The sequence below is a fragment of the Rhipicephalus microplus genome, chromosome 10 (assembly GCF_043290135.1).
Source record: "Rhipicephalus microplus isolate Deutch F79 chromosome 10, USDA_Rmic, whole genome shotgun sequence".
NCBI classification, from domain to species: Eukaryota; Metazoa; Arthropoda; class Arachnida; order Ixodida; family Ixodidae; genus Rhipicephalus; species Rhipicephalus microplus.
The window spans coordinates 46,908,691-46,935,659 of record NC_134709.1 but is presented as its reverse complement, the minus strand read 5'-3'; the positions used below and the strand labels follow the sequence as shown (position 1 = coordinate 46,935,659).

Below are 26,969 nucleotides of genomic sequence, written 5' to 3'. Positions count from 1 at the left end.
ATGAATCTCACACAGTACGCGTACTTCTGTTGTCATCGGACGTATGTTGACATTTGGCCACATGTGCCCATCTGTGCGAGTGATTTTGAAGTGGTGACCGTTTGCGCTCGGAAATTCTAAATCTGGGTGTTTCTGGAAAAGATTACTGCATGTATCAAAACATAGCATGCTGTGTTTGACACCCGCCTATTGCCGCTCTTCGCGTTTGCCCATTTCCACTTCACGCTTCGTTCTCTGAAGTGCGTGAAATATCGTATATCTATTCGCAAATAAAAAAAGAGCATAATCACTTAACAAGCGGCAACAAACGCGTCGCATAATTTCACGTGTTTTCTCCCCGATCACACTGCGCAGTAGGCAGCTTGAAGCAGCGAAGCGATAGGCCTCGAACCGGAAGTACCATAGCACACGACGCGCAATTTTGGTGTCCGCTGCGCAAAGTTTCGCTGCGTAAGGTTTCCTTCTCAACAACAACGATTTACTCATACTTCCATTTGTTTGAGGCTAGGCTCGGCTCCTGCAGCTTGTCTAGAAAGTGCGGACGACGTTTTTAAACAGCTGCATAAAGTCGTTATATTTTTACTCTGTTCTTTCTTCAGTACCATAAACCACTAAAGCCCCATCGACAAATCTAAATGGCTGACGCTCATTTCCGGCAGCCGTGTTCTTTCTAACGCTTTGCCAACACTTTGTGATGTAATTCTAGCACTCACTAACGACGGGGCACTGACCGGACGAGAAAGGCGTGTCCGCTGAAGCATGCATGGCTAACTACCTACATGGATATGTGAATCTCTCAAGTTAGGAAGAAAACAGTGGCAGACGCCGGCTTTGTATGAGAAAGAACCGCAATAGGAGGCAGTTGTTGGTATGCTTAGGTAAAAGAGAATCGCCTAGCAGCTTTATTCAGGCTGCTGTATTCAGAAAAACCAACAAAAATGAAACTAAAAAGGACTGCACGCCTGCGCTGAACATGAAGCACCATCACATGGAAAGCTGTAACAATGGCATATCCTTAGTCCTCTGTAAACTCATAGACTACTCGGATCTAAAACGGGGAGAGCAATATTAAAGAGATTGGGCTATGAGCCCACGCGTGAGCAGGCGCATTCAAAAGACATACCGATACAGATCAGGGACAGGATAAAGATACCTCCGCTACCCAGAAATATGAACCCTACCTTTCACGAAGGCAGGCGTAAAGCCAGGGCAGAGACATTACAATCCAGGTACACCGGTCGACAGGACGTCGCGTATACAGACGCTGCGGACTATCAAAGCAAAGCAGCACACATGGCAGTGGCGGTCAGGGAAGATGGTGGCCTGATTGCGTGCTGCACAGTCCTTGGTGTCGAGACTGTAGAGGCCGAGGAAGTGGCCATAGCTTTGGCCATCAGCCAAAAGGGGATCAGGGTGGTCATCAGCGACTCCAAAAACGCTGTGAGAAATTATGAATCGGGAAGGGTGACGGAGACTGCCGTCCGTATATTAAACATGGTAGGAGTATCCAAAGAGCAGGTTCTGCTTGTCTGGGCTCCAGCTCACCAAGGACTTAGAGGGAACGAGGAGGCTCATTCGGTCGGCCGAGGTCTCACCTACCGGTCGACCCCTGGAACCTCCCAAGTTACCGAACAAAGAAGCGAGTATATGCGCCCATACCATGAAATCGTCGCCCACTACAGGCTGAATCGGCAAGTATACCCGAGAGCGGACAACTCACTAAGCAAGAAAAACGACGTTTTGTGGCGAAAGTTACAGACCGGGGTTTTTCCAAACCCCGCACTTTACAGCAAGTGGCACCCCGCAGTTTTCCAGTCCCAGTGTAAATTTTGTGATGAGGTAGCGAATTTGGTCCACATGGTGTGGACATGTCCAAGTCAAAACGATGGTTCTCACACTGTATAATACTGGGAGGCCCTGCTCTGCAGCCCATATCCCAACGTCCAGCGCGACATCATCAGTCAAGCCCTTGCTGCTGCCGTGTCCCAAGGGATTCCGGCCGACAGCTAGGGGCGACGGGCCATGCCTGAACAATTGACTGACTTTTTAATAAAGTTTTCTCTCTCTTGGCACAACTGATAGAAACACACCTGTAGCATACTCAGTACCTCGTAGAGAGAGAGAGAGATAAAGATACAAGGAAAGGCAGGGAGGTTAACCAGACGCACATCCGGTTTGCTACCCTGCACTGGGGAAGGGATAAAGGGAAGAAAAGAGGTTGCAGAAAGATGAGAAGGTACACACAATCACGAGCACACTCGGGGAGCACACACAGTTTACAGGCGGTCGCTCAGGTTTGTTGACTTAAGGTAAAGTAGCAGTGCTTTAGTTGCTTTCTGCGCAACTGAGGCAGATGCCCAAGGTCCTAGTATCTTCTGCACACAAAATGGTCCGGGGTCAAGTCGATTCAAAACCATCCGTAGCTGGCATCGCTGTGTGTCGTAGCAAGCGCAGCTGCACAGGACGTGTTCGATGGTCTCTTCATCTCCGCAGTAGTCGCATGTAGGAGTGTCTGCCATACCAATGCGAAAGGAGTACACCTTTGTGAATGCAACACCCAACCAAAGGCGGCATAACAGTGTCGCATCGGAGCGGGAAAGTTGTGATGGTAGCTTTAGCTTGAGCGAAGGATCCAGTTCATAAAATTGACACCTTTGGAAGCTCGTAGACGACCAGAACGTGCGTGTGAGATCTCGAGCCAGCAGGTAAAGTTGTCTTGCTGCATCATTCCTTGATAGAGGAATCGGGACTACACGGGTTTCTTCATGGGCTGAGCGGGCTGCATCATCGGCTAATTGATTTCCGGTAATACCGATATGTCCAGGCAGCCATTGATATATAATATCATGCCCTCGTGCTAGAGCTTCATGATGGCAATGTCTTATTTCTTGTACCAGTTGGTCATGGCTCCTCCTACGCATGGCAGACTGCAAACTCTGAAGCGCTGCCTTCGAATCACAGAATATGACCCATTTTCCTGGACGTTCTTGAACGAGGTATTGTAAAGCAGCCCTTATAGCAGCAAGCTCTGATGCCGTAGATGTAGTCATATGCGACAACTTAAACTTGATTGTCATTTCTGCAGCCGGAATTACAGCGGCACCGGATGAGCTGCTGGATGAGACGGACCCATCAGTGTATATCTGCGTTCGGTCTAAGTACAACTCATGTAATAATAGCAGTGTTGCTTGCTTCAATGCTACTCTGGAGTGACTGCTTTTCTTTTTGATTCCCGGAATTTCTAGACGTACTTGCGGCTGGTCGAGGCACCACAGAGGGCATGCCGTTCTCGCAGCTGGCGTATATCCTGATGGAATGCTGTTTAGGTGCTTGGCTATGACGTCTGAAAACGTAGCACGTGGTCTTCCGGAAGGTAGAAGGGCCAAGTGGTGGTCGGGGACACGGCTAGCATGTCGAATGTGCGCTCTGAGGCAATCCACAACTATATATGTCCTGACCGGATGGTCTTTGGCAAGCATGATTGTGGCATAAGTAGAAGCGCATCGGGGCAGTCCTAGGCAGATACGCAGTGCCTGACCCTGCAAACTCTCCAATGAATGAGTATTCGATTGGCAAGTGTTAGTCAGTACCGGCAAGCTGTAGCGCAATAGACCCAGAAATAGGGCCCTGTACAGCTGTAGCATGGAGGCCACAGAAGTTCCCCATGCTTTACCGCACAAGAATTTCATGATATGCACAATAGATAGCAGTCTCTTCTTCAAGTACGCACAATGTGGGCTCCACGAAAGACTTCTGTCGATTATTATGCCCAGGAAACGATGCGTCCGTGCATATTTGACACTCTTCCCATTGATGTAAACAGGGTATGGCGTCATTGGTTTGCGTGTAAACGCCATCAACGCGCACTTCACAGTTGATATATTTAGGCCTTGTTTCTGAAGGTAGGCTGTTGTGAGGGTTGCTGCCCGCTGTATTCGTGCACGCACCTGAGGGCGAGTAACTGCAGCACTCCAGAGGCAAATATCATCGACGTATATGGATAGGCACACCGACTTTGGCAGAACCTTCACCAGACCAATGAAGGCCACATTGAACAATGTGGGACTTAAAACACCTCCCTGAGGTACTCCACAGTAGGTGTAATGTTGGGCAGTTGTACCCTCATATGTTTGTACAAAGAAACCCCTGCCAGTTATATAATCTTTTATCCATTGAAACATTCGTCCACCAATGCCCATTGCTGCGAGAGAAGTGAGGATGGCATCGTGAGCTACATTATCATATGCACCCTTCACGTCAAGAAAGAGTGCCACTGATATGCGCTTGCGACTTTTTTCTTGTTGAACAAATGTCGATAAATCAAGGACACAGTCAATGGAGGAACGGCCCCGACGAAAGCCTGCCATGCAAGAAGGGTATTTGGTGTATCGTTCCAAGTACCACTCGAGACGAAATAGAACCATTCTTTCCATCACTTTTCCGAGGCAGCTTGCGAGGGCAATAGGGCGATACGCTGTCAAGTCCAATGGTGATTTTCCCGATTTCAAAAGTGGTATTAATCGACTAATTTTCCATTGTCGGGGAACACTGCCGCTGAGCCAGCAGTGGTTGAAGCATGTTAAAAGTTCTTTTCTAGCTTTTTGTCCAAGGTGTCCCAACGCACTATAAGTGATACCATCAGGACCTGGCGATGACATGCGCTTAGAAACGACTAACGCACCTTCCAGTTCTTCCATGGTGAACGGAATGTCCATTTCTGGTAATCGCGTCTCAGGAACGATCACGGCGTCGATGCTCTCGGTCATAATATTCCCGGCAACTCTCGTGCAAAATTCTTCAGCCACCTCGAGTTCTGTTTTTCCATGATGGAGTGCCAAAGCTTTAAAAGGGTGCCGTTGTTGTGGAGAGGAGCGAAGACCACGAACTGTTCTCCAGATATATGACAGCGGTTTATGAGGGTCTAGAGATTCGCAGAATGCTTTCCAGCGTTCGCTCTCCAGTTTGTAAATGCGTCGTTGAATCTTTTTCTGGAGCCGCCTTGCTTCCCTCAGATCGTAAATTGATTTTGTGCGTCTGTATCGTCGTTCAGCACGCCTTCGTATAGCTCGTAATTTTTCCAGTTCGATGTCAAACTGTGTTACTTTAGTCGAAAATGGTAATTTACATTTGGACGCTTGCATAGCTTCCACTATGGTATTTTCCCGGCTGCAGGCGAGGCCTTCTTGGCAAGCGTTCTCAACACGCGATGTAAACATCGACCAGTCAGTGCCAATTGCAACACCGGAAGAGAAGTTTTTTATGATACCATCGATCGTCACGTAGGTGGGTATGTGATCACTCCCATGAGTCTCAATATCGCAAAACCACTTAACTTTGTGAGAGAAGCACCGTGACACCAATGTCAGGTCAAGGCAACTGCCATACGTGAGACTCCGCAGATATGTGGGGGTACCATCGTTCATGATGGAAAGGTCGTAATCGGAAGCGAATGTAACAATGTTCCGGCCCCTGGCATTCATCCTAGTGCTCCCCCAAAGCATGTGATGGGCGTTGAAGTCACCGGTGATGATCCAAGGCCCATCGGTTCTCATTAGGATGTCTTTTAGTCTGTCGCAGTCAAATCGCGATGACGGAGATATATATCCACCAATAAGCGTGAACAAAACTGCATTCTTCTTCACACGAAGACACACGTACTGATTGTCGTCATTTGAACTTATTGGGTGCGAAAGATAAGTCAAGTCTGTGCGAATGTAAACAATTACTTTGCTTCGTTCTTCGCAAGCGGCTGAACAAAAAGCTTCATAACCGGACAATCTATAAGGCGTTGATACGTTTGGTTCACATATGACAAGTATACGGAATTGATTGGCCCGAACAAATTGGCGAAAGTCCGAGATACGGGACTTCATGCCTCTGGCATTCCACTGAAAAATCGACGCACTTTTAACTTCAGTGCGGAAGTGGAGATTTTGTTGAGCCATTGTGCTTATACGAAGTTAGCAAGAACTGGATTCAGTGCATCCAGTATTTGCAGTGCACTCTTAGCAGACGGAGATTGTATGCTGCTCAGTAGCGTGCGAATCGTGGCAATTAATGATTGCACGATTGCAGCCACTTGCCTGTCTTGGTTGGAAAGATCTCGAACCGGGACGCTTGCAGTCACTTGCCTGTCTTGGTTGGAAAGATCTCGAACCGGGAGCGCGGACTGGCCGTCATGAAGCTCCTTCGGTTCGCTTGATGCTGCTTCCCTTTGAAGTGCAGGCCACTCTGTCGCAGTTAGGGTATGCTCACTGGCTTTGTCCTTTACAGCCTTTCCCACGGCATGTGGTCTGGGAGGCAAAGGAGGTGGTACTGATGAGGGATCACGCAAACGTGTCGAGGAGGTAGCGGGCGTCCTCGAAGACCGACGTCGACGTGAACGACGCCTTCTGACTTTAGCTGCGGCTTCTCGATGAGATGAGTGATCGCGCACCATCTCCTTCAAGATGGCAATTTCCTTCTGAATCCGCGGGCAGTCCTTCGATGTGGCTTCATGGGATCCATTGCAATTATAGCATTTCTTGACAGTTGCGATGCACTTATCCGCTTCATGGTGCTCGGCGCAGCGGTGGCATACCACCGAATTCTCGCAGACGCTGCTCACATGTCCAAGTTTCATGCATTTACGGCACTGGAGAGGCTTTGGTATGAAAGGCCGCACAGCAGGTCTGAAGTACCCCACCTTCACATGAGAGGGGAGTGATGTGCTCTTAAACGCAATCTTCACACAGCGAGACTTGCCTAGCCGGGTGACATCAAAAATTGGAGTATCAGTTGTGGACTTGACAAGAAGTTGTAAGTCCTTATTGGAAATAGCGACATCAATGTCGTAGATCACGCCGGTTACTACATCACATCCCAAGGGAACATGAGAGCGCACCTGGTTGCCGTCCAAGTCAGTTACACTGCGCAGAACGCCCAACGCACTTGCGTGCAAAACGTCCACAGCCAGTATATTCTTTCTGGTGTTCACTCTTATGTCCGTGATCTCATTTGGCACGAGCGTTTCCAGAGACCTCGACACAGACTGTCTGTTAAGGCGTTTCATGCTGACGGTAGGAAGCGCAGGCAGAAACAGGATGGTATAAGTGTTCGATTTTGGCACTTCACTTACAGTTTGAATAGTTGAGGATGAGGATGTCCTCATGTTCCTTCTCTTCGCCTTGTGGCTGAGCACAGGTTGGAAACCGTCATCTGAGAAGTCCTCACTGCTGAGATAGTAAGCATGAGTATCTTCACTGTCGCTGTCGCTCGCTTGTCCCATCCGCTTCCTGGAGGCGGTCGCCGCTGACGCCGCTGGTGCCGGCAGGCGCCCGGGGTGGTCTACTTCCATCCCCTCCAAGGGAGCAGCGGAAACTGATCAACAGACTTAAATTACAACTGAAATACGCCGGAGTTAGCAGAAGCAGCTCCTATTCAAAACAGTACCTCGTAAATGATCATAATTCTTGCGAAGTAAGAAAGCTACCACAACGCCATCGTTCGTCGTTCTGCCGAGAAACGAGGCACCTTCAACAAACCTGCAAAACATCATGCCCACTTTGTGAATTCCGTGGCTTATGATGGTGAATATTTGTGGCAAAACTCGTCGTGAAGGCTGAGAATCATTAACTGACCCCCTTGTTTCACTATTCTCAATGTGCGGTGCCTGGTTATTTTACTCTTGCACCACGGAGGATTGGAGAGAGATAGAGAGAGAGTAAACATAAGGAAAGGCAGGGAGGCTAACCAGAAATTGCGTCATCCGGTTTTCTGCCATTCACTAAGGGAAGGAGGAATGCGGAAGAAAGATGAGAAAGAAAGCGAAGAGCAAAATATACGCACGAAAAAGAAAAAAAAACAGAGCGGGTGTGCTATAGTCAATTCAATAGGCCACTACCACGCCAATTGTTAAATAAGGTCATCACTGATTTTCTGTGTGAATACAGGTCATGTCGGCTTTCGAGAACAGGAGTAAAACGCTCATATGATAACGCGATTTCTTGTTGGACATGATGACCTGCATAGGGTCATCTTAACAAAGAAGCTTGAAACATTGGTTTGGCGCGGCTGTAGAATACTCGATTGCCACCAAGAGGGCTCGGGTCCAACTCTCACTTGATAATGGTTGTTCATTTGCTTGTTTTTAGATGCGGAGCATCTAATACTCGAGGCTTGTAGTGCGGCGCCGTCCGCAAGCTTCCTCCTCTTTCTTCCACCATCTGTGCATCCCTTCCTCCTCTACACACCGCGCGCGCTTCACTCATCCACCATCTGTGCACCCTTCCTCCTCTACACACCGCGTGCGCTTCTCCTCTTCACGAACATTCGCTAGCTGTATAATGTAGCGCGCATGCGCCGTCGCGCTTCGAGAACATCGGCAGCTGACGCGCGCGCATGCGCCGTTGCGCTTCTCCCCCTTCTCGAACATTCGACAGCTGACAGTGCATGCGCCGTCGCGCTGTATATATACTCAAGGTCGGCGCTCGCTCGCTCAGTTGCCGCTCGTCGGTTGGTTTGTACGGCGCGTCGACGTCCAAGGTCGCGGTGAAATGAATTCCAACGAATCCACAAACACAATGATCGACGTCCCTTCGACCAGCGCCGCCCTTTCGCATACGTGTCGTACGTGTTCACTCATTTAACACCCCTCCTACAACCACGTTAACCAATTTAGCCATCGACCCAAGTAAGTCGCAATTTAACACCCCATTTCACAACCACGTTAACCAATTTAGCCATCGACTCAAGTAAGTCGCACTTTAACACCCCGTTAACCAATTATATGCTCCGCATCCTCCTCAGTGTTCCCCCGAGGGAAGCTGCGGGCAATTTTTTTTATGTCGCACGTTAGTGGTTCCAGACAGCGGTGGCGACACACATAGATGTTTACGTGAGCTCGGCTGTTGTGATATCACATCCAGTTTTTGCTGTAAAACGCGCTTCTTACCCCCTCACTTTCTTGCTGTTCATGTAAGCAATCACAGTTGTTCATAATTCCTCTTGAAATTAGCTACACTGTAAACCAAATTACACCCATATAGGTGTTTTATAGTGTCTATAACTCACACCCGTACACCCCACGAAATGGGTGTATCAAGCAGGACTACACCTATACCGTGGGCGGCATTTCCAAATTTACACCCTATGGCACAAACATTTTTTCGGGTGTAAAAGCAAATGTATACCCAAGTGGTCTTAAGGGAGTGAGGGTGTAAAAGCGAATGTACACCCAAGTAATCTTAAGGGCGTAAGGGTGTAATATTGCTATGACACCCTAACACCCTTAAAAAACAAAAGTAGTGTAGGGGTCTAATTTGCTCAAACAGCAAAAAAGGTGTGGGGGTGTTCATGCTGAATAATGCCCAACACCCATGCGAAAAATACCATAATTAGAGTGTTACCCCTTTCCAGTAGGCCCCTGTGGAAGCACGTGAAAGCTTACCCTGAAGCTAGACCTTTCATGTGCAAATGTCCTATTGTAGTGGCTCCTGCCACAGTGTAGTAATCCTGGCCCTAGCACAGCTTTTATGGTGCATATATGAAGCACGGCATATAAGGCTCTCACATGTAACACGTAATCCTAGCTGAATGCGAAGGCATCACTCAAAATGAGCTGTCACAGATAACACAACGTTCCCAAAGTCATGCCATAGTGCAAAATGAAATCAAGCTTTATTTTATTAGACACAGAGCACATACAGGCTTCAGAGACAAATTGTACCTTAATCAAACACCTTTTTCAATGGTGCAGAGCAGAATGCCATTTGCTACAAAAGAAGACCAGAAATCAGACGTCAATGATACGGCATGGAGCTCTAACGACAAATGGATGCATATCAAAGTACAACAAAAGAGTCTTTATTTGCACTTAAAAATGAAGAACTAATTTTAACACGCTTCAATGCAGCACAGAAGCACAGTGCAGTGAAGCATACAAACAGCAGGAAAAGTAGTGCAATGCAGCATGCCTTATTTCTCCAATTTACTGAAATAATATATCAATGCACACTACAATTTCCACATTGATGCGCCACAGTTTGCATGTATTGCGGCATGCCTTATGCATATTATGCAAGGCTAGTGGTATTCTAATGTATGTGATGACAAAACAGTCTTAAAACGGCATTTTCATTTTACAATAACCCTTGTGTGTTCAGCCATTCAGAATACTGGAGAAACAATAATACAGGAGTGAAAACAATAGGCAAAATTACAATAGCTTAACAGAGTCACTAGATACTACCCATGCAGAATAATTGATTTAAAGATGTAAAATACCAAGCACATCACATAATATGTCCCCCTGAAACAATGCGACATCAAAGAACATAAAATGGACACACAAAAGCAGGATGAAAGAGTAACCACTTACAGCTAGCAGAGGTGGAGCAGCCAAGCTATCATCCGGAGCAATATTTGGAGCATCATATCTTGCTTTTCCAGGGAGAAAATTTAAATTTGGAGGAGGTTTCAGGAAAACCAAACACAGCATTTTTGAGCTTGAAATTCCAAATTTGCAGCATTGATTGATATGTGCAGTTTAACGTCCCAAAACCACCATATGGTTATGAGAAACGCCGTAGTGGAGAGCTCCGGAAATTTTGACCACCTGGGGTTCTTTAACGTGCACCCAAATCTGAGCACACGGGCCTATAGCGTTTCTGCCTCCATCGGAAGTGCAGCCACCGCAGCCATGATTCGATCCCTTGACCTGGGGGTCAGCAGCCAAGTACCATAGTCCCTAGACCATTGCGGTGGGGCTCCAAATTTACAGTAGTACAACAAATTAGACTGAATCACACAAAAGGAAAAATATATGTAGAAATTATTCGACATCCGCTAATTCATTCAATATACACGAGAGCGCAGCTATTTCAATAAAAGCACTCTTGAACTGCCCCACAGTGCAAACAATTCTAACCTCCCTGTTTACGAACACTCCTCGACACGAATCTCATCATTCACTTGAACTAGCTGAACACAGCGCCACCGCTTGTCTAAAAATGGCGCTGCGTTTCTCGAGAATCGCTGCAAATTATCTCTGATATTGAGTGACTTGCTCTGCCTAGAGACTGCGCTGGAATCAATTTTCTCAAGTAAAGGTGAAGCATTTAGTGGAGGGACATTCTAAAATATAGGGGTAAAGCTCGCAGTAGCATTTGGCGAGCTTGTCAAACTGTTTGACAGGCGACCCAGAAATTCCAGATATTCATAAAGGAGGAGCTCAAGGGGGTGGCGAAAAGAAAAAAGTGGCATATGATTTTCTTTATCGTCGCTTAAGGCTGCAAAAACCTCATAAATCACTCTGAAAGACGGCCAGCACTCATACTAGTACTCGTTATTGAATGGCATCTGCATGGCAGAGTAATATAGGAAAAAAATATTTTGTGTCCTGTGACAGCGAGTATTAGTAGCAACTTCCAAATCAAAAAGCACTTTTCCGCAGAGTGAAAGCGTACTCTGGCAAAAGCGACTTAAAAAGCGCTATGGACATCACAGAAAGGCGGGGGAGAACTTTTAAACAGTTCTACTCTTTTCCTTTGCTGTGAGGTTAGAATATAGTCAATTAAAAGTTATAATTACAGTTGGCGCACCTGTATTAGATTGGATGGTGATGACCCCGCCTCGATGGTTTAGTCGCCAAGGTACTCAGCTGCATTTTTCATGCAGGTGAAAATACTGTAGGCCCATTTGCTTAGATTTGGGTGCACAAGAACCCCAGGCGGCCGAAATTTCTGGAACCCTCCCCTAAGGCGTCTCATAATCAAATGTTGGCTTTAGGACATTAAACTGCACACATCAATCAATTCGATGGTGATGCGCAAACTTACGTTGAATAATGGATTTTGTGTTTCTTGATAAAATTAACAATACTGAAGAATAATTGAGGCTGGTTGGGCATATCATAAAGGTTTTGTGCAAAATTAGGAAATTGTATACAATTGACACAATTGGCGCGGCTGCTGTTCTCTTGAACATGCAAATATGAATACGAAAATATCATGTAATATTGTGCTACAGACATTAAACATGAGCTGTAAATAGACATGAATGCCTGAATTGAATAGTCAGTTTCGCGACGAAACCACGACCGCACAAAGAAAACACACGGATAGGACGGGTGCTCACTAGCAGCTGTTTGTATCATATATTCATAATATACCATATATTCATACATACAACCTTAAAAAGGTGGCAAGTCAGCATGAAGTACTGATGGTGTTCATGCGCCTAACAAACTAGCAAAGTTGCGCCGGTGCATGGCTGAAAATCATGCTGAGCAGCTGAAAGGCTGTAAAAAGAAGCATGCGTGGCCATTCACGAAGTCTGCCACAGAAGTGGTTTACAAAATACCCCTATCGTGCAGAAAGAGACATGTTAGCCAGACGACGAGGCACTGCGTCAATGATCAAGCGAGGGAACACGCCCTTACGGCAAAGAATAACGACAGTGCCCGTTCAGAGTGCATGTCACTTCATGTGGATTCACACCAAGAGCAATTTCGAAGGGCTTTCACAAAAGAAATGGGGTATCGATTGCGTTAGCAAAACTTCATTCATCATGTATGAGCTGGAAGCACGGTATCTAGCGATCATGTCTCCTATAGCGTGATTAGATAAGGGACGGCCCGAGTAGGTTGCACAAGCGTTCACGAAAAGTGGGTTTATATCAGCCTGTTTTCTCAAGAAATAAAATATTGCAAATGAGTGCCCATCCCGTTTATGTGTTTTCTTCGTTTGTGTGGTCGTCATTTTGGCGCAAAATTGACTAATATTTAATGCAAACATGCATCAACTATCCCAACAGCGAGTTCTACTAGATATGAATGCCACTGCTGCACATGTAAACAACAACAGCACGTGCATCCGCCTTATAACTGTGAAAAAAGCAGCATTATACAGTGCGTCAGAGAAGGCACTTTCAATATATTTTTACATCGTACGGCGTCCGGTGGAGCTAGAACATTTCAATTCATCCTTTCGTGGAATTTTCCAGTGCTGTGGAGAAGTGGCTGACACTTTCCACATAGTCTGGCCGTGCCTATCGACCCATCTATTCCCCGCAACTGCCACCCCACGAGAAAGAACTGGGAGGCGGCCGTGCTAAGCAGTCAGGACCTTAAGGCCCACAAGGCCCTGCTTCTACGGACGGCAATGACACTCCGGAATAGAGGTTCCACGTTTACTGTGAGGGGAGGAGCCCAATATGGCCTATACTCAATCACCTAACCTTTTGTAGCCATTTAGTGCTTATTGAATGTTTTGACTACCACCATCAAGCGTCCGGGTAGGCAACACGAGAATTATGCAGCTGTTCGTTTTGTTGATTTTTCTGCTGCTGCTGAGTATGATGATCAATATTGTCTGAGCGCCTCTGGTAACGGGTCGGCCTTTATAACGCCCACTCGTTGCTCAAGTCATGTTTTGACGCCTTGCGCGTTTCTACACTTCTGCCACACTGTATGTAATTCGTTACAAAGACTTCTTCCAGTACATGACATTCATAGGTTTCTCTTTTCCTTTAAAGCAGTGTCAACTAATATCGTGGATTTGTCTCTACTAAAACTTTCCGTATGCAATGTCCAATTATTCCGTATGTTTCTGTAAAAATCTTACGGAAATATATGGAAAATATACGGAAAACATGTATTCTGTATGGAAACATGGAATTATTGGACTCGCATACCGAACGTTTCAGTGGGGGTAGTAGAACGTACCTACTTGCCACTCAAAGGGTCTTGTTTAGGTCCTTACGCAGACCTGAAAATATTTCTTATTCTTTTTATTTGTAAGTTTCTCAATTTTTCGCCATGGGCAAGATGATGAATGATTTTTTACTCGCAACGAACGACGTGAACAGTGACACGGCCACCCACGCTTAAATTTCTGTGATACATAACCGTGTCACTCATTGCTAACTGTGTAACGAATAGGTCGTTCAAAGCTTCCAACGCATCACGAAGGGCCCAGACACAATATTTCTTAGCCATCTGCCACCGCATGAATTAAGTGCACATAAGGCCTTACAGGTTTGTAGGGGGTACCTAGTTTTTCCACTCACTTTGCCATTATTCGTAATTCCACAGAATGACGAATAATGGCAATGTGGGTGAACCCCTACTTGAGAAAGATTAGTGATTTATGGCGTAGAGAGTATCTTGCAATTTTACCTGTAAAAGTTTGCCATTATTCGTTATTCCGGAGAATGACGAATAATGGCAAGAAGTGTGAATTTCTATGAAAGAAAGGTTGTGATGATTTTCGGCATACGCGGTATCTTGCGATTGTACTTGTAGAAGTTGGCCATTATTAGTTATTCCACGGAATGACGAATAATGGCAATATGTGTGAATCGCTGATGAAAAACGAAAATGATTATTGATCGCGCAGGGGCTATTGCAATCGTACAAATTTGCCATTATTCGTTATTCCTCAAAATGACGCATAATGGCAATGTCGATGAATCCCTAAAAGAAAAAGGTTATGAAGATTTATGGCGTATGGATTACCTTTCAATTGTACTTGAAGAAGTTGGTCATTTTTCGTTATTTCACATTCTGACGAATTATGACAATATGTGTGAATTTCTATTCGAAAAAGGTAATGAATACTTATGATGCAGGGGGTACCTTACAATGTACTCGTAAAAACTTTCCATTATTCGTTATTTCTCAGGAAAACAGGAGCAAAAAAACGGCAGGGAGTTTAGCCAGTCTATAGGCCGCCGTTTGCTACCCTGCGCTTGGAAGGGGGATGGGGGAGATGAAAGATAGAGAAAAGAGAGGGAAGAGAGATAAACGCAGCACATTAAGCAGCACACGCGCCCACACTCAGTCATAGTCCAGTCTTGTCTTTTGTTGCGCGTGACATTGCTGTTACAGTCGCTTGTTCAAGTCCGTGTCGCGTAGGAATTTCAACAGTGCTTTTGTCGCCTTCTGTTGCAATGTCTTCTCTCGGGCACTTGAAAGAATACTGTCCACAGACATTTGGCTGCTGTCGATGCGCGCAAGAACGGACGCCAGTGACTGTCTGTGGGTGTCTTACAATGGACAGTCGCACAGGATGTGGTGTAGCGTCTCTTCGCAACGACAGGCATCGCAGAGAGCGTTGTTGGCCATTCCTATGATAAATGAATAAGATTTTGTAAATGCCACCCCATGTATAAGCGATGAATACGGGTGGCTTCTCTTCGGTCGAGCCCAGTGGGCATACGGAGAGCCATCAAAGAGGACAGCTGGTGTTGACGATTCGTCTGGGTGGTCTGGTTGCTTGGGGGGCACTATAGTGAAAACGTGATTTCACGCGCAATTTGTCGAAGATTACTGGCAGCATCGGTCCACGAAAGTGGTATGGCTTCTTCTCGTGTACCTTCAAGAGCTGCCCGTGCGGCAGTATCGGAATGTTCGTTCCTTAAGATGCCGCAGTGACTTGGCAGCCACTGAAACGCCACATGGTGCCCTTTCTCGTGTGAAGTGTGGAGAAGGCATCGAATTTCGAAACTGCATTGCTGAGAGCACAGATTGTAGGGCAGCCCTCGAATCGCTGAAAATCGACCATTGTGGCGGTGGTTCCCGATTGACCACACAAAGCCCAGCACGCAAAGCAGCTAGTTCCGATGCTGTAGACGCCATGGAGTGGTCAGTCCTAAAGCTGATGGTAACACCTCTTACTGGGACAACTACTGCACCGGACGAACACTGGCGATTCGTGGAGCAATTGGTATATATATATATGTATACTGTCTGAATATTTCTCATGAAAAAGAAGCAGAGACAGTTGTTTCTGCACGGGCGATGGAAGCTCAGATTTCCCCCGGATCCTTGGTTTACTAAGATTCGCTGTGGATCGAATAAGACTCTAAGGGGGTATCGATGGCTTAGATGCAGGAGTGAAGCCCGAGGGAAGTTTCTCGTTGTAGTTCACAATCAATTTAGCGAACGATGCTTGGGGCCTCTCTGAAGGCAAGAGTGCAAGGTGATAACAGGGAGCACGTGCGAAGTGTCTGATCTGCGTTCTCGTTACTACTACAGAAATGCGAGTCGGTATTGAATGGTCACCAGCAATTGCAATTGTAGCCTCTGTTGACGTACATCTGGGCACACCAAGGCATACTCTCAGTACTTGGGCTTGTACTGCCTGTATTACACGAACATTGGTCTTGCAGGTAATGCTCAGCACGGGCAAGCTATATCTCAGGAAATCAAGAAAAAGGGCTCTATAGAGTTTCATTATTACGTCTACTGACATCCCTCCCGTCTTTCCTACCAGGAACTTCAACAATCGGGAAATAGCAGTCAGGCGCTTCTTCATATAGGCCACATGCGGACTGCAACAGAGGTCCCTATCAATAATGATGCCCAGAAACCGGTGTGTTCTGGCGTAAGAAACGGGTCGCCCGCTGATTGAGATGACATAAGTGGTGATTTCTTTGCGAGTGAAGGCCACCAGTGCACATTTTTCTTGTGATATGCTGAGACCTTGTTTTAACATGTAGTTGGCAATCATAGTTGCTGCTCTTTGAAGCCGGGAACATATCTGAGGACATGTGACTGCCAAAGTCCAGACACAGATGTCGTCTTAGTATATTGAGATCTTAATGGTACTTGGCAAGTATTCAGCAAGGCCAATTAGTGCAAGATCGAGTAGCGTCGGGCTAAGAACTCCGCCTTGAGGAATACCCCTGGAAGTATAGCGTCGCGTAGTTGGGCCGTTTTCTGTTAACACAAAGAATGGCCTTGCAGCCAAGTAACTCGATATCCACCGGAAGACTCGACCACCAAGGCCAACCACCGCAAGAGCACCCGAAATGGCTTCATGTAGTACATTATCATACGTGCCTTTCAAATCTAGAAACAAAGCTGTAGATAGTCGCTTACGGGATCTTTCGTGCTGAATGTAGGAAACTAGATCAAATACATTGTCAATGGAAGAGTGGTCGCATCGAAAACCAGCCATGGGATTCGGATAAATCTTGCAGTATTCAATATACCACTCCAGGCGGCCTAGTATCATCCTTTCCATTAACTTTTCTACGCAGCTGGTCAGTGATATTGGGCGGTATGAGGCGAGTTCGAGTGGGGATTTGCCCTGCTTCAAGATGGGTATCAAGCGGCTTACTTTTCAGTCGTCAGGAACATTGCCATCCTGCCACGAGATGTTGTAAAGGCTCAACAGTTCTCTCCTTGCACCTTGCCCAAGGTTGCACAAGGCTTGGTACGAAATACCACCTGGACCCGGAGAAGTCGAACGCCTGCAGAGAGATAGTGCCACCTCGAGCTCCTCCATTGTAAAAGGGAAATCCATGTGGTAGTCACGGGAACGGGGGACGTCACCTCTTACTGGAGAACCTGGACGAGTGGCTTGGTTGGCGATCTGCGCACAGAAATCTTCTGCGACATCGATGTCTTGCCACCCTTGAAATATCGCCAGCGCTTTGAATGGAAAACGCTGTTCCGTAGGGTGACGCAGACCTTGCACCGTTTTCCAAATGTTTGAGAGTGGCTTGCGAGGGTCTAGTGAGTGGCAAAACGTTGTCTATCGTTCCGACGCTAATCTATTCATGCGACGCTGAATCTTCTTTTGCATCTTCCTGGCTGCCCCAAGATCGTGAATTGATTTCGTGCGCCGATACCGACGTTCCGCCCGGCGTCGAAGTGCTCGGAGTCGCTCCAACCCTATGTCAAAGTCGTTTCGTGCGGAAGATATATCGTAACCATGCGAGTGGCGTTAACATTATGCTCTTAATTGTTTGCTCTAACCCAGATCGTGGGTCATCGCTGCAAGCATCTTTCATGTCAGATTTGAAGTTGGTCTATTGATCTGCTCAAATGGTGAATCCCTACTCGAAAAAAATTATGATGAATTCTGGCGCACGGAAAATCTTGCAATTGTGCTTGTAAAAGTGGTGCCGAGGGAATTGACAGCGGGTTTAGAAAGGCCTCTCTTCCGGCTTTCACTGTGAATGCGCTGCGTATTTCGCGCAGTCAGCCAGTCAATAACTTTACAAATCGGTCCTGAGGAGTTCAAGCCACGAGGGACATCCTAGCAGCCGCTACTGTAGGCGACGCCCGAGTCGGGGTGGGAACGTGGTGGCGTTCCGTCAATTCTTGGGCCCTCTGGACTGCCTTTAGTCAGTTTCGGAAATTGTGGCTCCTGTGTGCCTTTTCCCAGTCAGTCTCACAGGTGAGCGGTGCCGGAGGTTTCGCATAGGCTCGGCATTTTTTTTTCTTTTTAAATCAAAATCTTCGCCAAATAACGCTGAAAATAGAGCTGATTGGTTTTGACGCGATCATACCCATCATTTCCACGGTCCGACAGTCCCCTCAAGTTTTTTTTTCTTTTCGGAAACTCTGCACGAAACACATGAAATGGCCTTCGCTGTACTTTCAGCAAAACTAGTGCGTCAGGCTGCAGATGCTTAGCCTTGCCGAGTTTACTAAGCGGGTGGTGGCGCTGCCATCAAGAGCTTCACCGCTGAGCGTGGCTGCATGCAAATGGTGGGGTCTCGCTTGCTTGCGGTGATGTTTTCTGCCCTGCATGCCACTTGCTTCTTTAGACATGACATCTTCGTATCCAACGGTACTTTCCATATGCTTTCTTTGTTAAACACTCTTCCAGTGCATCGTTTAGAACCACATCGCTGAGATGCGCTTTACAGAAGGATAGGCAAACGCCCATCTCAGCGGCCAGGACCTTACCACCCTTCAACTAGCATCGTCTACTGTCTGCAAAGCACGCGAGAGTAGGGGGGTCAGCCATAGAGTATCCTAAAATTAAACTAGAGGGTACTCTGCGCTGCGATCATTCAACCATCAAGGAAGTTATGGATAGCACACGGGTTTGCGTAAACAGTGTTTGTGCTTGCAGGCTTTGAACGCACCTGTGACTTCGTTTATTAATGTGGTTTGGTTTTCTTTCGAATCAACGATCGGACCATTGTGAATTTTATGGCCCGAGTTGAATTGGTGCAGTAGAGCAACTGGAAAAAATTTGCCAATTGTTGTTTCTTTACAAAGCAGCTCAAAGCCACGCGAAGCCAAACGGAGCCAAAAGTACGAAGAATAAACAAATTCGTTTACTACCCGTCATTCCCATGCTCGTTAAAGCGCTGTGCATTGCAGCTCACATAGACGCTTACGCCATAGTTGCCTCTAGTGTATTTATAGGAAACTCTGTGGAGCCTGCACATTGACCCGAATGGTGATGAGATCCATCTGCCGGCTTCGTCGGGCAAACGAGCATCAAGGGGTGCATAGAGGGGAGAAGGGTGAATGTTTCTCGCGAGCAGCAACAGTGAAGTTTGATCGTGAGGACGCGGTGGAACGCCCTGTGTTACGCCCCTCGTCCAGAACTTTACCTCGGGGGGCCTGCAGATTGCTCATACCTGTATACGTTCTGTGATCTCAGTGTTAATATCGCGTTAGGAAGAAACAGTGCAAAAACCTATTCGCTCCCCACAACGGCCGTGTTCCCTTATGCCAGTGTTTCAGAGAGTTACGACAGATCTGAACTTACTTGAGTTAACTGCTAGCATTACCTCGTATATAATTCCAGTCAAGTGCAATTCGATTTATTGTCTCGTGCTTGCGGCGGAACTGTCACTTTCTTCCCTCTCTCCTGCGCTTCCCCATTGTTGTAGTGGGCGCGTTACAAGTATTCAATTTCTCTATTCAACTATAGGTTTCAGTACTTTTGTAATATAGGGGATGGCCTTGTAAAAGCTGAAGGCTTCTTGGCAATTCAATTAATTTTTGTGTAACCTATTTCATGTAATCAATTACCCTTTGTTCTAAATTAAAATTGTAGTCAGTGGTCTACGGCTGATCTGGTACCGCAAAGAAATCCACAGCTCTCTCTCCGCACCATGCGACGCGGGACCTTGCAGAGCCTATTTCTCAACTATTCGTCCGCCTTGCCTGCAACGCCACTTGTGTGAGTGATTCTTAAGAGAGAAAGGAAGAGAAAAGTGAGCCCCGTTACTGTCTGCTTCAGTGAGCGACACCTCCGCAGTAGCTCACAAGGGATGGGGGTGAGGAGGGATAAAAAGGGTAGGAGTAAAGGTGTAGAAAAGAGGAAGAAGAAGCGACAACAAACTGAGGGGATAGGAGAGATAGGAAAGATGGAAGCACGGTCGCTGGAGTCCGAGGACGGGGCACACTTGCGAGAGCTCTTGTCGGCGTCGGTAGATGGCGTAGAGCAAGTCCAGTAAGTCAGAGCTAGACTGTCGTCGAAGGTCGTCGGCGTCAGGAGGTGACGTAGGGCGAGCACAGTCGGCCAGAGCTACGCTGGCGCCGGAGATCGCAAGCGCACGGAGCGTGGGCGCGCACAACCGGTCGGCACGGAATCCAGCAAGCGACCGCAACGCCACTTCCGAGCGCCAGCAACAGCGAAGCGCAACACATCATAGGGGACATGGAAACAAGCGTCGTAGCAGTGTGCAACTACGAGGTGGTGGTGCTCTGGGTGATCCTGCTTTATAACACCACCCTTCCCTCGAAGGCATTCATTGAGACAGTGTGAGTAGGTGACTCCTCAAAGGGCCACTAGTGCACCAGGCCCCATGCCAAATTTTAGTTAGACAGTGGAAGTTTTTGGGTGTCCGATGAGGAACATTTTGCCACAAAAATGTTTTGAATCAGTTCATCACGAGCGGAGAAAACGGGTTTTTTGAAGCGGCGCAAAACGAGGAGGAGAGGAGGCGAGCTCGAAACCCTCACCGCTCCTCCGCGTAGCCTTTGCAAGCCAAATCTCTTCCCCACCTTTCTCCGGCTTCCGACCAAGAGGTCACGTGCGCATGACGTGCCCAAACAAGTCCAACCCCCGAGCACCGGAGCGGCGTTGCTTTGTTGACCAGCGTTATTTTGTGGTCATCTGCCTGTTTCTGCGGGATAGTTTGGAAACGCTGGCTTCGACGCGGTTGAATAGATGAGTATGAGTGCGCGAACGCGTAGGAGCGTTCTACGGCGGTCGTCTGCTCAATGCGCTGACCGCGGGGAAACGAACGCATGCAAAACGCCGACACATTAGCCCCGCATCTCGTTGCAACACGTGGGAGAAAAATGAAAGAAAAAAAAAGACGCTCACAATCCCTTATTGCGTCTCATTATTTGTCTAGAGTTTTATTGATCTCTTCAAGCAACAAATACACTGCGCATAAACTACGCATGTTGTGTTAAATAATTTTTGCCATGTCACGTGGTATACTGCTGATAACGTCAGAGCAGAGTCGTGTACGTAGAGGACCAACGTCATTGCATTGCCGTGTACGTAGGGCCATTCATGCGCCCACGCCATGCCCTCATTCTCTAGGCTTGCGCCGGCAGAGGGGAGGGTGAGCAGTGTTCATCTTAAAATTTGACCCCTCTCCGCGACGCGTAGCGTTGCAAATTTTGGCAGACGTAATCATGAACGCCTCTTCTACACATTGCGCTTGTCTGCTCAAAATTGTCACACCTGGTGAGTGGCCCTTTAAAGGACTCCTAAACCACATCGAGTTCAACGGCTAGAAAACAGTTTCTTTAACGCCTCCACAACCCTTCCTACAAGCGCGATCTCCTCCTCGCCACTTATTTGTGTTGTAACAAGCGTGTTCTTCGTAGGAGTTTCAGCAAGAAACTCGCCAAGGCAAGCAAGACAGCTGCAGCACAGAAAACAGGAGGCAGAGAGCGTGACACACGAACGTCGTTGCCTTTTCTCTCACTGCAGCACAAAGCTAGCGCCGATGTGCGCCGGTACAATTTGCTCTTGCACGAAGAGGAGCCATCCTGGCGACGGCGACTTAAGGAAAAGACGCTATAGACGGGTCGTAGTAGGGTTTAGGTCGCGTGACGTAAACTGTTTCGCGGCCTCGGCAGCGATAATCGGGCGATGAGTCGACCATCTCGACGACGTAGTTTACGGGAGATGTCTGCTCCAGTATGCGGTAAAGACCGTGGTAACGTGACGCTGGACAGTGCTACCGTGGTACCATGCCTGCGGGAGTTCGTGGGTTCGAACCAACGTACCACCGGATACCCACCGGTTTCACAAAATGGGCGCAGGCGTCCCCCAGCCTGACACTCGGCTTTCTTCAGGGGTGAGCCGCCTGGGTAGGGAAGACTACGCCAGTCAAATCCCGTCGAAACATGTGGGCACAAAATTAACCCTGAAAAGGGAGGTAAAGAAGGTAAAGGAGGTTGTGGTACGTCATGAGAAGTCGTTGTTCACTGCTGTGCATCGCACGCAGACTCAGAGCCTCACGTTGTGCGGTTACCGCTCGCACATCGTGTGACGGGGCTCTCTTCGCAATACTGTTGATGTGCACCGGTACAGTGTACCATATTTAAGGGTTGAGCTTATGAGGACTTCGCGCTTTTGGACCACTTGTTGCTATGTCTGCTTCCGCCATCGCAAATGTAGAATACGAAATGAAACAAGTTTATCGCGCACGATAATCGTGCAAGACAAGAAAGAACAAGCATGCAACTGCAAGGCAAATCAGAGTAGATGACCATTCCCAACATATATCTTCTATATATGGACCAATAGAGAGGTTATTTCAACCTGACGTCACGACTTGCGCCACAAAGAGGAAAAACGCCAGGATAAAACGACACGCTTGTTTTTACGTATTCTCAGGGGCTGTTTCTGGGCCCTTTCAAAAACGCCGAACAGTCTCTTAACGTATAAAGAAGGAGCGCGTTTCACCCTACAGGCGTTTTCCTCCGTTTCGGCAGAACTTGTAACGGCAGCAATCTGTTTACGTGACATCACGAAGAAATCGGCTCTCGATTGGTCCGCGTATAACGATGTCAGCTGTAAATGCTTTCTTACTCTGATTTGCCATGCAGTGTAACTCTGTTCCGCCTTTTCTCGCACGAATATTGTGCGCGATCAACTGATTCCACTACTTTTTGTACATTTTCGGCTCAGTAAGCGGCGATAAAAGCGTGCAACCGGAAGGCGCGAAGTCCTGGTAGGCTCAACCATTAGTGCTCACACTGTACACGTGTTTTATAAAAAGATAAGTGACTAGGAGAGCGTGATCTACCAAACGTGGTGGGGTCCTCCTTCTCGCGGCCAGCATAGACCAGACATATGTCTGGTCTATGAAAAGAAAGTTCCATGAAAGCGTGCGACACCACCGGGATCTTTTCATGCAACCACTCGTAGCGGGATTCTTCAACTTCTCCCGAAAAGCTCAAGAAAATCTAGCAGATCGACAGCCACCGAAAAAGATTTCAAGATTCAAGTATCAAGGCTCAAAACACACGACACCCGCAGCCAAAAGAAAAGATCATTCTGGTTTACTTTTCTTTAAAAGAAAATTGTTTTTCATTTCCCTTTTTTCCGTTCTTTTTTCTATTTCATTATTTTTTATTCTCTCTTGTTCATTATGAAAACTCTTTTGGATTTTGCCCAGTTCATTTTTTTTTATTTTTCTGGCGCCCGTTATAATTGTGATACGGGCTCGGGTACTTTCAATCATTTTTTACATCTCTCCCTCAATAAATGTATATATGTAGGAAGGGTAGCGTAGGCGCAAAAAAACAGTGTTTTTTTATTTTTTTAGTTTGCTTTTTTTGAACTCGGAGCGGTTTTGGGCTTTTTAGCGGGTAAACGCGGAATCACCAGTGATGACAACGAGCAACGCATCAGTAATGACAACGAACAAAACTATCGTACGGAAGCCACAGTAAGCCTACTACCATGCTTGCAAGCATCCGGGCTACACAATGCAAGCCAAAGTGGCTAGTCGTCGTTTGAGTAAACTTGTGTTGTTGTGTACAGCGACCGTAGGTCGTCGAAATCAGACGTGAGTCGACTCACTCAGACTCATGGAGACTTATATCGAGGCTGGAGATTGAGTCGGAGTGAAAAGGGGTGAGCAAATGCTTTGGCGAGTCTGAATCCGAGCGAGTCGTAATGCGCTAGATAAATTGTTCGAGCCAGTCTCAGTGAGCGGCACTTTCATCTGTCGGCCCATATACTCCTCTCTAGCACAAATAACAGCATTACCTGGACTCACGTCTACTCACACATAATCTAAAGCAGAGTGATTCATACACCGTTTCAATAATTATTGAACAGAGGCGCGAATAATGTAGGTGTGTGCCTTGATCCCCTTTTGCCGGCTCTTCCAGGTGGATTCGTCAACTGGCCCACAGTCTCACACTGACTGAGTGGAACACACCAAGCATACGACGTACAAGGCTACACGAACTTGACCCTTCACTACAAGTCCAGCCTCCACCAGGCTTACATCGACGTGAATCTTCACTTCTCTATCGCCTTTGGCTGGTAGCTGTTTTCACGAAAGCTTATTCCATGTTAATCCGAACGACTGACAGTGTGGTATGTGATGTTTGCGGCACCGATGAAAATATCGAACACCTGTTGTGCCACGGTCCTCGATTTGCCTCAGACAGACAAGCCCTTGCCAACGTAATGCGGAGACTGGATGATCGGCCTCTTTCTGTGCAGGTGCTATTACAGCAACGTCCACATGCCTCGACAGCCCACAAGGCAGTGAAAGCCCTGCTGTGTTTCTTGAGAAAGACGGGTTTTTGTGAACGCCTCTGATTTGCAATGAACTTCTACACACTGCAGTGAAATTCTTGTCACTCTCTCTCTTTTGTTTTCCTTCTCTTTCCTTTTTTTCATTTTTCATATCCCCCTTCCCTAATCCCCCAATGTAGGATAGCTAACTGGATGTCTTTCTGGTTAACCTCCCTTCTTTCTCCCTTTTGTTGCTTCCTTCCTTATTTTATGTTGTCAACACTCATATTTCGTATTCGAAGGTACTATATCAAATGTCGCCAAGAAAAGCACCGATTACGTGAGATATTGGTGTAGAAGTGCATTGACAACATGAATAAAAGCTAATTTGATGCTAATGTACTCGTCAGTCAAGTCGCTCAGACTCAAGTTGCACTGACATCAAGCCGTGAGTCGAAGGTTGATTAAGTCCGGGCGAACAATATTTTGGTGAATTTGAGTTCAAGTGAGTCCGGTTAAAGAAACTTTCGGTAAGGGTGAGTCCGAATCAGTTCATCTCCGGAAATATTTGTGTGAGTCTCGGTGCGGGTGAGTCCTTCAATGTACGAAATAATTTCTAAGAGTGAGCCTGAGGGAGCCCCACAAGTTTCGCAGACCTATGATAATAACATTTCAACGCAAAGTAACAAAAAAGTGATCGAGTACATTTGTGTAATTGCTAAGTTATTTTAAGCGGCTGTATTTGGCCATGGTAATCAATTACTGCATATGGACATATTTGCAATCGGCTTATTATTATGTAACATGTGCAAGTTGCTCTTTACGCTACTCTGTTATGCATCACTGACTGAACCATTTTAATGATGTGCAGTTGCGCTTTCCTCATCTGCATATTTCTCATCTAATGGTGGCACCTGTCCTGTTTCAAGTGGAGAGGGCCTTAGTAGCACTTTCTGGGCGTGGTCTCATTCGTTCTTATCTCAAGAAAGTAAAGCGCGCATTTTCATGTGTTATAGCGACAGCAAAGTGATCTCGAGAAACAAGCTGATCGCTTAAGTAACAAATAGTCATGCGAACCGCTTTCGCTATAGCTTTACAATTGTGGAACATTTTGATTGCGCCTGTTGAAGCTAACGGCCAGCATTGCGTGTTACATTTTTCGAAGGGCTAAAGACTTGCGATTATTGAATTTTTCTAGATTGGTTAAGTCTCTATTTATTGCCTATGTTTTCGGGCAGTAAGCTTATCTCTTCGTCTTTCTTGCTAATAATTAGAAATGTTGCAGCACATGATAACTTTTCATGACGGCGTCTCGACGCAGCGGGCAGGGAAGGTGCATTTCTGAACGTAAGGAAACAAAATAAACTGTTGTCAACACATAATGCTAACTGAAGAACTCATCACAAGAGCATATTCGTGAACAAAGGCCTCTGCACACTGTCAGTCATCAAAAACAATGCTTAAAAGGTTTCATGAGCACGAAAACTCCTCCAAAAAGAAATGTCTAGACGAGCCAACAGTCAACTGTACAACCGCACAACTTCACGGTCGCAGACAGCAGGATTACTACGTGATGATCTCCCAGTCTAAAACTGCCTGATGGTAGTCACCGCATTCTACCGCAAACTACACTCATTCTAAACATGCGCAGGGAGCCGCATTCTACTTACCAGCAACACATGGCCACGACCACCGACAGCAGGGCGATGCACAGGGGGTCCATGAGGGTTAACTTTCCTTAAAACACAAACACCGATTCAGGGACGCCTCTATATCGACTTGTTCGCTAAGCGCACGACGACGTTTTATTATTATGAACGTTTATCTTGTCGGTGATGTGTCCCGCGAATCAGACGTTAGCCTCGAGATCTGTAGTTGATGGGCGCCGCACCGTGTGCAGCCGAAGCCACTTCGCCCGGTGGTCGTCGTCGACGATTGTCGTGCTTTATAAAGCTCGGTTATATTTTAAAAAAAGAATTTAATTGGCACTGTTGCAGCTATTCCAGCAAAAAAAATGGTACTACTTCTACCCTATGTTCTTTTCGCCCTGTCGTACTTTATTATTTTCCGGACGCAGCTCACGCGAAAGCTGCTTCGTTCTTTCTCAATCCCTCCGTTTTCGTTGTTTTTTTTTTGTTTTTTAGCATCGGCGGACGACCTGCGAGCAAGCGTTTCCGGTAGGGGAAGATAAAACAAAAAAATTTGAATAAGTACTCGCTCTACATGTCTACCACGCGGAGCTTTATACCCGACTTGTTCATTATAATCAGAGCTCCATGTTCTGGGATAAATAAAAAAATGCGACAAACACTCGCTTCATAAATTTCTTGACAATTCGGATTTATTTCAAAGACTCTGATTTTGAAAGGGATTTTGAAAGCTCACAATCATAAATGTAAAAGAGCGCACCTGTATTTACGGCAGCAACATCGCAAGGTATGCTTGCGTCTACTCTAACATAGTTTTGGTTGTAAAACGGGCTAATGTAGAAGTTTTGTATTTGGTTAT

The 26,969-nt window shown here is 46.7% G+C and overlaps 1 protein-coding gene across 2 annotated transcripts in view; it reads right to left on the bottom strand.

Moving 5' to 3' along the window:
• LOC119181710 (cytochrome P450 3A18) overlaps positions 1 to 26,365 on the bottom strand; it is a 61,284-nt gene extending 34,919 nt beyond the window's left edge. For both annotated transcript variants that reach the window (XR_012886520.1, XM_037432953.2), the window contains exon 1: positions 26,132 to 26,365. Coding sequence is in view for 1 of the 2 variants with exons in the window: in XM_037432953.2 (XP_037288850.2) it covers positions 26,132 to 26,184 (53 nt within the window). In the remaining variant the exon portion in view is untranslated. The remainder of the gene's footprint in view (positions 1 to 26,131) is intronic.
• Between the last annotated feature and the right edge of the window lie 604 nt (positions 26,366 to 26,969).